Consider the following 12,815-nt stretch of genomic DNA (forward strand, 5'->3'; position numbering starts at 1 on the left):
ATGCTTGTTTAAAAATCTAAGTGAAGTTAATAAAACATGCACCCACCTCCTTTCTTTTCATAAAACTTCGCTAAAGCAGTGTTTTGCGGAAAGGCAATACGCAAATGTGGGCCACTTTTTTTTTGGTGTGCCCGGGGCGATTTTTTATCCCAATACAACCCTGAGAGTTACTATCCTATATCCTCTGTCACACTACTACTTTGCTGTTGAAATATAATCGCCATGTCTTCCATTCACACAGAAAAACACAGAGACAGCAGCACGGCTCAGGAGTTTTATTTCTTACATTGACAACCAGTCACCTACGCCACAACAGGCCTCACATGCAAGGTTACTTATTGTTGATGATGCAGGACTTTTTTTTTTTATTTAAGCTGCGCTGGCCCATTTAGGAGGGCAGGAACACAGGAGAAGCTACATTCAGAGCGACGAGTCACATCCATATTATACATGTTCAGAATGAATGTAAAGAAGAAAATAACAAGATAAAAAAAAACAACGAGAACAGCACTGGGGGGTGAACACTTTAGCAATGTATAAAAATCTGAGTGTTTATTCTCCATTTCATTTCCTACCACATTACAAAAAAAAATACATGACACTGCATTTTGGACTTAAGGCTTAAAAGTGCGCGAGCCGCGTTCGTGTCCACCTACGCAAGACCCCACACATCCTGCAATTAATTAGTCTAAATGTACCCCCGAGTAAACAAGAATAGCCACTGCGGGGGCTGGGAAAGGAGGCCGAGCCAGGAAGTGCCAGTCACAACAAACCCGCCCCCTCACTGGTGCACAGACAGGCGCAGGGCTTCTTTATTTGAAACTGTTCCTTGCAAATCACCTCGGCGTAACCCTGCTTCCTGGTCCTTCGGCCACATCCTTGTTAGCAGGCAAGAAACGACATCCCGCTTCTGCGGTAGGCGCTCTGTAAATAGAAAAGAAGGACAATCTGCGATCAATTATCAGGCCGGATCATACAATGAAAGTGCAGAGAGTGAGAAGGGAAGTGTTTTTGCAATCTAATAGTGCGCCTAATCTGAATATTTCTGGCGGGGAGGCATAAGCAGGGCTTTGTCTATTTAAAAAGTGTGTGCGGTTAACAAGTGGTTAGTCGTCCTATTTTGGGAGAAAAACAGTCAATGTTGAAAAGTAAGGTATTTTGCTAATTGCCTACGCTGCGGCAGATGAATGCGGCTATGTGAAACCCTGCTCTCTCTCTAGGAGAGGGCCGTGTTGTTAATGCCCTACTAATGTGTCCTCGTGGCTGCTAATACACGACATTAGAGCTACAATTCAGCAATTGCGGTGAAGCACTTGGGGCGCCCGGTCGCCCCGAGGTCTGCTGCAACACTTTCACAGGCTGTGCAAGCTCCTCTTGGCGGGGGCTAACATTCTAGGTTTTATTCATTCAAGGCAGCACATATAATGGCTAAGATATTAACCGAAAACATGCAAATAGTAGAATTGCATCAGCTAATTTTAAACCTATTGTTTTAGAGGATCCAAAGTTAATGTCCAATAAGTAAAGTGGTGGGCTAACTCAGGCAGAGTGGAAATCTTGGCAACATCCTTAAATCATCTATTTAGGTTAATCAGTCAAATTGTATTGATATAGTTCCCTTCCGGAAATAACAATATATATTTACAACATCCATTGGAAAAAAACATTATACTACAAACATAATAAAGTGCAATCGTGCTGCAGGGCCCTAACTTAAAATATCTCGAAAACATTTTAAACATTTAAAAATACGGTAACATAAGATTTCATTTATAGTAGATAAGACCAAAGATAGTATACCATGGTCTATAAACATATTCAAGTGCTGAAAACAGGGATCTAAATATTTAGCTCGATATTGCCAAAGAGTGTCATTGTTTTTATGAAGCACTTACTACTCCTAACAAGACGTTGAAAGCTTTTCGGCGAGTAGCACACTACTCCGGAACCCAAAGATGGATTAGTGGTGGATTAGTCAAGTGAAATATGAATTGGGGCCCATTGGGGAAAGGGGGGGGGGGGGAGAAAGCACCGACCCGAGACTCAATGTAAGTGTGATAAAGGCCGCTTTATTGGAAGCAGGTGCATCCTACACAATAACATCCTCGGCCTGCGCCGCACAATCTAAACCTCATAAATATGTAATTTCCTGCCTCACCCCCACCCCCTCCCCTAACTGATTCCCACAATCCACAAACATTAACCATTAGCATAACGTCAATTTGCCTCTCCACCTGGCTAAATACTTTATTGTGCTAGACCTACCCCCCGATACTCCAAACAGTTCTCCACTCTTCCCTCATATATTAGGAAGAAACGCCCTACATACATAATGCACCCCACACCTGCTCCAGCGACATGCGAAAACCCCCCACCCAATCCAAAATTGAAAACCCCTTTTTGCACATAATACAAAACATTGTAAATAGCCTTGAAAAGCCCTTGCGCAATTCGCCACAGAGTCGAAGCACTTGTCGGCTACCACATTTTCATCTATACAATAAAGAGCAATGATCCACAAAGCAAGAACTCTTCCGCTGCTATTGAGCCTAAGGACACCAAGATGCGCCGTCCACCAACTTATCACCCCGGTCACCCCTTCATGCACCAGCCTCCAACAAAAAATTGCCCAAAATCCCCAGTGCCCCCAAACTCCCCCGCAAAGGAAAATCCCCCGTAAAGAGTATCGCCTGCCCGTGGGCACCCCCCCCCCCCCGAATCATGGCCCAGGGAGGGAGGGAGGGAAAAAATTGTCCACCCGCCACCCCCCGCCCGGCGGCCGAGACACCTCACTTAAAATGGTGTCTCTGCCGCGTGGCCGGGCGGATCCTAAAGCCCCGCCCAAAAGGGAGCCCAACCCAGCCCCGCCCCCCAGCCCAAAAACTACCAAAACACCTAACCCCGGTCCCGTGACGGCGCCATCCCTACCCCCCCCCCCCCCTCTCCCCGGCCCCAAATTCCCCCGGGCGGGGCAGGCCTCCCTACGGTCGGCCCCCCCTCCCAGGACCCCATTGGGGCCCATTGGGGAAAGGGGGCGGGGGGGGGAGAAAGCACCGACCCGAGACTCAATGTAAGTGTGATAAAGGCCGCTTTATTGGAAGCAGGTGCATCCTACACAATAACATCCTCGGCCTGCGCCGCACAATCTAAACCTCATAAATATGTAATTTCCTGCCTCACCCCCACCCCCTCCCCTAACTGATTCCCACAATCCACAAACATTAACCATTAGCATAACGTCAATTTGCCTCTCCACCTGGCTAAATACTTTATTGTGCTAGACCTACCCCCCGATACTCCAAACAGTTCTCCACTCTTCCCCCATATATTAGGAAGAAACGCCACTCGAGGGACGAGCTAACGGTCCTCGACCCCCCCCTAGGACTCCCCCTCCTTAAACCCGGGGCGCGCCACCTGGCCCATTCGGCAGGCCCACCCCCTAACGATATGGCCGCCGCGGAATCCCCCAAACCCTGTGCTCCTATCCACGCGTCCAAACCGCCGGCAGGTCCTCCCCCCAACCACAGGGCCATGCCCTCCGTCCCAATGAATAGGGCCATGCCCTCCGACACCACGTACCGGGCCATGCCCTCAGTCACCACGTATAGGGCCATGCCCTCCGTCACCAATGTAGAGGGCCATGCCCTCCGTCCCCAATGTATAGGGCCATGCCCCCCGTCACCAATGCATAGGGCCATGCCCTCCGTCACCAATGTTTAGGGCCATGCCCTTCGTCTCCAATGTGTAGGGCCATGCCCTCCGACACCCATGCCCTCCGTCACCACGTATAGGGCCATGCCCTCCGTCACCAATGTATAGGGCCATGCCCTCCGTCCCCAATGTATAGGGTCATGCCCTCCGTCACCAATGCATAGGGCCATGCCCTCCGTCCCCAATGTTTAGGGCCATGCCCTTCGTCTCCAATGTGTAGGGCCATGCCCTCCGACACCCATGCCCTCCGTCACCACGTATAGGGCCATGCCCTCCGTCACCAATGTATAGGGCCATGCCCTCCGTCACCAATGTATAGGGCCATGCCCTCCGTCACCAATGTGTAGGGCCATGCCCATCGTCTCCAATGTGTAGGGCCATGCCCTTCGTCTCCAATGTGTAGGGCCATGCCCTCCGACACCCATGCCCTCCGTCACTACGTATAGGGCCATGCCCTCCGTCACCAATGTATAGGGCCATGCCCTCCGTCACCAATGTATAGGGCCATGCCCTCCGCCACCACGTATAGGGCCATGCCCTCCGTCACCAATGTATAGGGCCATGCCCTCCGTCCCCAATATATAGGGCCATGCCCTCCGTCACCAACGTATAGGGCCATGCCCTCCGTCACCGATGTCTAGGGCCATGCCCTCCGTCACCAACGTATCGGGTCATGCCCTCCGTCACCAATGTTTAGGGGCCATGCCCTTCGTCTCCAATGCGTAGGGCCATGCCCTCCGACACCCATGCATAGGGCCATGCCCTCCGCCACTAACCGTATAGGGCCATGCCCTCAGTCGACGTCACCCCCCCCCCCCCCTCCCCGGGGCGTGCTTCCTGGCCGCGGAATCGAGCTCCCTAACAGGTATGCCGCACTAAACACGGGGCCGTGCCCCCTCTCTGGCGCAGAGGCCCAACCCTGTGAACACCAGGCCTGAGAGCCGCTCCGTCCCCCCAGAGAGAGAAGCCCTCCGGGCGCGTGTCCCCACACCTGCGCCCGTCCGCCAGGAAGAAACCCCTGCCGCTCGGCGTCAGACCCCCAGTCCCCCGGCGGGCGTGCTCCCTGGCCACGGAGTCGAGCTCACCACGTAGATGACCACACTGCCATGGGACCGTGCTTCCTCTCTGGCGCCCCGAAAGAAGTCCTCCACACAGTGCGTCACCCCCAGAGCCTGTCCGCTAGGAAGAAACCCACTGCACCACGTACCCCTCCCGCCCGCGCAACCGTGACCTCGTTGCGACCCCCCCCCCCCCCCTGTCCTCGGCGGGCGTGCTCCCTGGCCACGGCCCCCCCGGGGCGTGAAAATGTCACTTTTGCAAGTTTTATAAGCTTGCCTCCTTCATACTACTAAAATGGAAAAACGTACCTCTCACCCAGGCAAAATGTCCCACTTATAAACCCTATGCGCCTGCCTCCTCGTGTCCCACCAATAAAACGTGTTCTACAGAAAACAGAAGTGTGGTACTCCGCAATAGCCCTTTGGAAAGAAAAGATCAGCAATAAGTCCACCGGAAAGAAAAGTATGTATATATTGTAAAACGTGGGATCCAAACACAGAATGCAAGAAAAGTAACCTGGGCCCAGATTCAACACACTTTACTGCACGGAGGCGCAAAGTGCAACTCCGCCTTGCTCTACAGAAACCGTGTAGCACCAAATGTACCACGAGCCGCCTTCTAAAACATGCCGGACCCCCGCAAAGAACATTCATATATCACTAAACAAAGCCCTCACAGGTTCCGGAGTAGCAAGCTACCCCACTGCAAGATGTGATGCCGCTGTTAAGTGCATGGCACCAACTTGCGGGTTGACGGTACCTTAGTTCTGATGTGTAACTATTCTGAGAGACATGTCATTCTGTTTACTCAGACGCTCCAACACATCCCTTTTTTGGGTCGTAAATGCCCACAATGCCGTGCTAGGAAACATTTGAGGGACATGGCAAAACAAGGATAAGCTACCCCCCCTAACGCACATTTTAACAGTAGAAGGTGGAGCATCCCAGTGCCATGATTAGAATTTAAACTTTAATCCATCTACCTTCGTGTACTGTTCCCTCCCTAGTGTTTTGGACCCCCGTGACGTAAGGTTTCAATCCCTGCCCCAGCTCAGGGAAACCAGGGTACGGCTTTGCCTCGGACAGCTTCCACCACCCACGCACACTTCGAAAGTATAGCCTGTCCCTTCATTCTTTTTCTCCTGCATAATATTCTATGTGAAACGGCCACTTGGCACGGAATGAGTGATGCGGGATCGTTCCCACATTTCTTACAAGCCTCAATTTCAATCAGGAGTGATCTAAATAATGTAAACGTTGTAGCGGAATTGTGGTTGGAAAAGAAAGCCTTGAAAACCCAAATGGACTGGTTCCGAATAACATAGGTGCATGTGAGTCGCAAGTCACAATTGTCAATCCAGATATGGTTACCACACAGGGGAAACCACTCACAAATTAAAACTTCCAAGTGCAATATTACCTGCACCCAAACTGCGAGATCACTCTAATCACGAAACCTACACGCATATAATTATGTATGCCAGTACGTATGCTAATAACAGTACGAGACTGAGATTTCGATGTGCAAAACTTACGACCAGACGACAAGTTATCTGAACGTGCATTCGAAAATGTACAAACTACCAAATAGGTAACCAACCACACCTGACGCCACACACACTCACATGAAAGTAATCACTAACTAAACACCAAAAGGATGCTGCAGGCCACGCCTTTTCATTGTCTCCTTAAACACCCCTAGTCACTGGCACCCACTTAGAAGATGGAGACAATACCCGCGAAGAGGAAGGGGACTTTCAATAAGAAGGCAGACCTTGTGGCCATCTACTTGGCTAGCCACCTAGTTAGCTCCAGCCTGCCTCCACCCACCCCCTGTGGGGAAAGACAACAGCCCCTGCAAACAATATCCGGACAATAAACCACGTTTTGAACCAACACTCAAGGTCTTCCCCCCCCCCCCCCCCCCGCCCCCGCCCCCAATACAACAGTCTAGGAGCCCATCTGTAGCAGTCTAAACACATGCATAAATACATTTAACAGTATTGGTTGCTTTTGTAAGTAAGAGGGCTTGTTTAAATATTGTACCCAGATGCCTGAAAAAGAGCGTAGTTGATAATTATCCAGTGAGAATGCTCAACTCGGCACGTTATCCTACTTCAGCACAGCGAGCATTGGAACAGAAATCAAACAGCAACATTTCCAGTGATGCCTCCGAGGAGCAATCCACTTTTTAACCTGTGACTCGCCACTCTCGGAAATCCGCCCCCGACGGGGGCCTTTGGCACTCTAATGAACTTTTATTGTCCGAGCTGTACTGTGTGGGGCACCCCGGCGGCCGCACGGACCCTTCGGGTAGGGGGCAGAAGTGACTCACCTAGTCCCACGTGGGAGCCTGACCGCCCGCACTAGCCAGAACAGGCCCATCCGCTCGGTCACGTGGAGCCGCAAGCTGCTCTCGCCGAGCTCCTCCCACGTCCATCGATGTGTCCAGCGATGCGTCCCGCGCCTTGAAAGTCTCCTCACAAGCCCGACCTGACCCATCGGAAAGCCCGCAAAGTCCCGTCACCCACAATCGTGACGTCCCCTCCGCTGCAGGCCCTCCGCTCGTGCCGCAACCATGGGGATTTGAGGAGATTGTTCAAAAATTGTCCACCCGCCACCCCCCGCCCGGCGGCCGAGACACCTCACTTAAAATGGTGTCTCTGCCGCGTGGCCGGGCGGATCCTAAAGCCCCGCCCAAAAGGGAGCCCAACCCAGCCCCGCCCCCCAGCCCAAAAACTACCAAAACACCTAACCCCGGTCCCGTGACGGCGCCATCCCTACCCCCCCCCCCCCTCTCCCCGGCCCCAAATTCCCCCGGGCGGGGCAGGCCTCCCTACGGTCGGCCCCCCCTCCCAGGACCCCATTATTATCGGGAGTGGTAGACAAGTGAGACTGTTGTTGAATGAGTAGGATAAAGGGTGGCTAGAAGAGGAAGGGGTTTAGAAAGGATTATTTTGGAGTTGAAATTAGTAAAGGAGGTTTGGGAGGAGTCAGAGAGCCTGTTAGATAGATGGATAGGATAAAGGATAGTTGGTTGGTGGGGGAGAGAGAGGGGTTGGCGTTTGGAAAGGGTTTTTTGGTAGTTCATAGTAGTAAAGGAGCCTTGGGAGGAGGCAGAGAGCAGAGGTAGGAAATATTTTTTTAGAGGAATAGGATGAGTTATAGAGTGGTAGTTTGTTGAGGGTTTGGGAAAATGAGTTGACTTTTGTTGCACTGCAGTGGAAGGAACATTTATAAATATGTTGATATATGACTATGCATCAGAGTTATACATAGAGATTTTAACATGATATGCATATGGAAAATATTCAGGAGATATAACATTATACTAAAGTTCCATATGTACATACATGGATAAGGTATACAACGTTTACCACGCAACTTTTACAACGACCTACCTTTACCACGCAATTTTTACAACGCAGGATCCATTACAACGAAGTACCATTACAACGCATGTTTTTACAACGCAGATACCTTTACAACGCATACCATTACAACGTAAGTATTGGTAAGTATATACTTTTATTAAAAATATTATAGGTTTGGGTTTTTGGGTAAATGGGTATTTTTAGGGTTCAGGGCTAGGTTTGGGTTTTTGGGTAAAGGGGTATTTTTAGGGTTCAGGGCTAGGTTTGGGTTTTTGGGTAAAGGGGTATTTTTAGGGTTCAGGGCTATGTTTGGGTTTTTGGGTAAAGGGGTATTTTTAGGGTTCAGGGCTAGTTTTGGGTATTTGGATAAAGGGGTATTTTTAGGGTTCAGGGCTAGGTTTGGGTTTTTGGGTAAAGGGGTATTTTTAGGGTTTAGGGCTAGGTTTGGGTTTTTGGGTAAAGGGGTATTTTTAGGGTTCAGGGCAAAGTTTGGGTTTTTGGGTAAAGGGGTATTTTTAGGGTTCAGGGCTAGGTTTGGGTTTTTGGGTAAAGGGGTATTTTTAGGGTTCAGGGCTAGGTTTGGGTTTTTGGGTAAAGGGGTATTTTTAGGGTTCAGGGCAAGGTTTGGGTTTTTGGGTAAAGGGGTACAGGGTAAAAATTAAATTAAATTAAATTAAATTATATTAATTGTAATTAATTTACATTAAAAAAAATATTATATACTTACCAATACTTACGTTGTAATGGTATGCGTTGTAAAGGTATCTGCGATGTAAAAACATGCGTTGTAATGGTACTTCGTTGTAATGGATACTGCGTTGTAAAAATTGCGTGGTAAAGGTAGGCGTTGTAAAAGTATGCGTTGTAACGTCATACATCCATGGATAACTATTTATTAACTCAGGCTTTCCCTTTTTGCTTAAATTGAGTTTTTTAACTTTTATTTATGAGGTTTTAAAAAAATTTATATTTCTCCCCAATATTTCAGTAGTGAAGCACACATAGATACAATTGCTGTAATCATGTTTACACATTGTGACAGATTTGTTTTATTACAAGAAAATAAACTCATAAGCATACACATCACATTATACGTTATTGTTGATCTACTTATATATGGATATAATGCTAGTTATACATATATGTAGGTATATATGTGTTACTTTTTATTTATGTATGTTTTTAAAAGATATTTATTTTTCATTCCTCTACAATGTGTAAATATGTATTTTCAAAGAGTGATACATACACACATTTTTGTAGTTTTTTTCCATTAATTAGTATTTGTTTTTATTATTTTTGATTTATGTATTTATGATTTTTTTAAAGTAAAAAGTGTATTGAATAGTTAAAATTTACACACCCTTTCTGTATAATCACGTTTATATGTTGTGATATGAGTAATCATAATACAGAGGCCCCCAAGCATGTATTCAAATACGTAAATGTTATTTATGTAATGACCTATATACATTTTAAACACAACAATGATGGACAGAATGTGGATCAATGTCACACATTCACCCCAGTCCAAAGATCTGGGCCCAAATCCATCGTTTTTCCACTCCACACCACCCTGGGTTAGACAATGGCGATATGCAAATCAGCGCTGACCCTGTGCCCCATGAGAACAGTCCAGTCCGAACTACAAAAGCCATGTCCTTCCCAGAACGGAAACAAGCATCCGAGGACCGGCCCGGTTTCGAGGTAACACCTCTCATCAGCCCGGCTAGCTTGATTCCAGTGGTGTGGAGTGCCTGGGACTCACGTCTGAGCATCCCCAGTACACTTAGAGCGGTACCTGCAAACACAACAATGATGGACAGAATGTGGATCAATGTCACACATTCACCCCAGTCCAAAGATCTGGGCCCAAATCCATCGTTTTTCCACTCCACACCACCCTGGGTTAGACAATGGCGATATGCAAATCAGCGCTGACCCTGTGCCCCATGGGAACAGTCCAGTCCGAACTACAAAAGCCATGTCCTTCCCAGAACGGAAACAAGCATCCGAGGACCGGCCCGGTTTCGAGGTAACACCTCTCATCAGCCCGGCTAGCTTGATTCCAGTGGTGTGGAGTGCCTGGGACTCACATCTGAGCATCCCCAGTACACTTAGAGTCAATGAGCTTAATGAACTACGAAGCTTTGTTAGCCTGTTATTACCACACACATCTTTGTTTACACATCCTTATCAGATGTGGACTCCCAGAGATAGTTTTATTTTGTTATAGTATGCTCTTTGAAAATCAATAAAAATATTTTTTTTTTTAAAGGGAGCCACTACTGTTGTTAAAGATTGAGGGACACACGGTCAAACTTACAGGCCCTAACAATTAGCCTTGAGGCAGTATGAAACGTTATCTTCAATTGGACAAGGGAGGCACTGGGAACGCCCACTAGATGTTTTTTTTAACATTTAAATGTTACCTACCCACCTTTACTTTTTAGTCACTCCAAATTATAAACTTCAGCCTTTGGGATCCTGCATTCCAAGATTGATATCAGTCTAAAGTGGGAACCAAAAGAAGGCCTGGAATTCTATGTAATAACAGCCTCATACTACCCATTGAGGAAGCAATGGACCAATATAATAGGTGCAGTCGAAGGGACATGATGCTACCCCAGACCCCCTTCACAACTATATAAAAGGAAGGGATATTTGACAACCTTTGACTTCAATGACAGAGCACTGTACTCATTTTTAATCATTAGGTCTTTACAACTGTTACCACAACATAATCTCTGCTGGAGCACTTAAAAACACATACTTACATCAAGTAAGATGCAAAATCAAGATACCAGGCAGTACCTCTGCCTAAAGAAATCTAATCACATCATCCCTGCTCTAAAAGAAATTCACTGGCTCCAAGTGGCCCAGCAGATCAAACTCAAACTCTTACATATAGTCTTCAGAACACTGAAGCAAATAGGTATAAAAAGCCTACACAACCTAACATCGTCCTACACCTCCCTCCAACCTCAGAGTAAGCAAAGCAAATCTGATTGTTCAAACAAGATTAATCAGGAAGTCTCATGGAGCACGAACAAACAGCACTCTAAGTGCATGCCTTTGACACTCACTAAGCCTAGATCTAAGAAATCAAACAAACCTGATGTCTTTCAGAAGAAATCTGAAAATGACTGTCTTCAGGCAGGGCAGGCCTTTATAGTGGGTGAGCTAGACCCCAGCCCAAGGTACCAGCCCATCAGAGGAGCACATGAGCTACCTGCCACAGTCTTCCTCTGACATGGCTGCAAAGAAAAGTGCTTAAAACACTGGCACCTGGGTCCACACTTAATCTGTTTTATCTTCTCATGGCCCTCCTTTCTTTGATCACCTTCACTTTGCCACCACTCCTCCCATTTTTCCAACACACTGACAATAGGTGGGTGTTGGCGCCTAATTTGGTTTTGCCCTAAGTGCTATCTGTCTAAAGGCTGCCTTAGTCTTCAGGGAGGTCTTCCTCCGCTACTTTTACAGAGCTGTATAAAGGACCTTTCTTCTGGGAAACCAACATCATATGCACACCAAAACAACATAGTGGGCAGGTAGACATCCATTGACCCAGCAAGAGATGTCTATTTGACTCTGAAAGATAGGGCACTATGATGTGGCTGTATGTTACAAGCCGGCGCTTCATAATTCAATAAAATAAAATGTAAAACTCCTTTGTGCCACGTTAATAAATGGAAGTTGATAACTGGTGAAAAGAACCAGCACTCAGCTCTTAAGAAAAAAAAACCGAAATACATACTTACTTGTAGAAGATCAGAAGTAGACTGGATATATTAAAAAAGTCTGAATCAGGAAGAGACACAGGTCAGTTTAAGAGCAGGAGGACATTTTGGATGGTTGAGTAAGTGTTGGACTACCCTCCCTGCAGGGTCACCCCAAACCTTTAGCTTTCAACCCTCCTGATTTCTAAATGTGTTGGCACTAGGACTCTGTCCTCTTTACCACTGCTAACCAGTGCTAAGGTCCTTGCACTCTCTCGCTAAAGCAGGGTAAAATTGTCTGACCCCATTTAATATACTTATAAGTTCCAAGTATATTATACTACATGTACCCTGGGCCTGCAAATAAAATACTACTAGTGGGCCAACATCACTCATGTCACCCACTACAGTAGCACTATAAAAGATGTATGAGGCCTGCTATTGCAGCCTGTAGTGCAGTTTTAAACTACCAATTCCATCTGGAAAAACTTTTGCCAGGCTAACGCTGTCCCTTTTAATACATATAAGTCACCCCCCAGGGAAGGCTCTAAAGGCCTGTAGGGCAAGGAGCATTGTATTTAAAAAGTGGGACATGTGGGTTTAAGTTCTACGAGTCCTGGTAGTGAAAAACTCTTATGTTTGTTTTTCACTACTATAAGGCCTATCTATGCCATTGGATAACATTGAGTTACCTTAATTATTTTTAATAAGTGCCATCCTTTGATTGGGAGCATGTAGAAATGCCATTTAAATTTCCCTTTCATGGTAATGTCAGATTTGCATTACAATTTGGAAAAAGCATCTTTTAGAAAGTTGGGTTTTTTCCTGCCCAAAAGCTGCTAAGGCATTCTAGGAGTTTACAGTTAGCTGCCTGTGCCTTTTAACAGCTCCCCCATTAAGAATGTGTATTTGGCCCAGACAGTGAACAATAGGGGACTAGGTGTGGGCAA

General features: G+C 47.1%; 1 protein-coding gene across 8 annotated transcripts in view; it reads right to left on the reverse strand.

The window, feature by feature from the left end:
• Positions 1-260: 260 nt before the first annotated feature.
• The window catches only part of SUPT3H (SPT3 homolog, SAGA and STAGA complex component), a 2,933,604-nt gene continuing 2,921,049 nt past the window's right edge, over positions 261-12,815 (reverse strand). For all 8 annotated transcript variants that reach the window (XM_078647631.1, XM_078647630.1, XM_078647629.1 and 5 more), the window contains one exon: positions 261-924. In XM_078647631.1, the coding sequence (XP_078503757.1) occupies positions 883-924 (42 nt within the window). In that variant the 3' untranslated portion in view covers positions 261-882. The remainder of the gene's footprint in view (positions 925-12,815) is intronic.

The sequence above is a fragment of the Lissotriton helveticus genome, chromosome 6 (genome assembly GCF_964261635.1).
Source record: "Lissotriton helveticus chromosome 6, aLisHel1.1, whole genome shotgun sequence".
NCBI classification, from domain to species: Eukaryota; Metazoa; Chordata; class Amphibia; order Caudata; family Salamandridae; genus Lissotriton; species Lissotriton helveticus.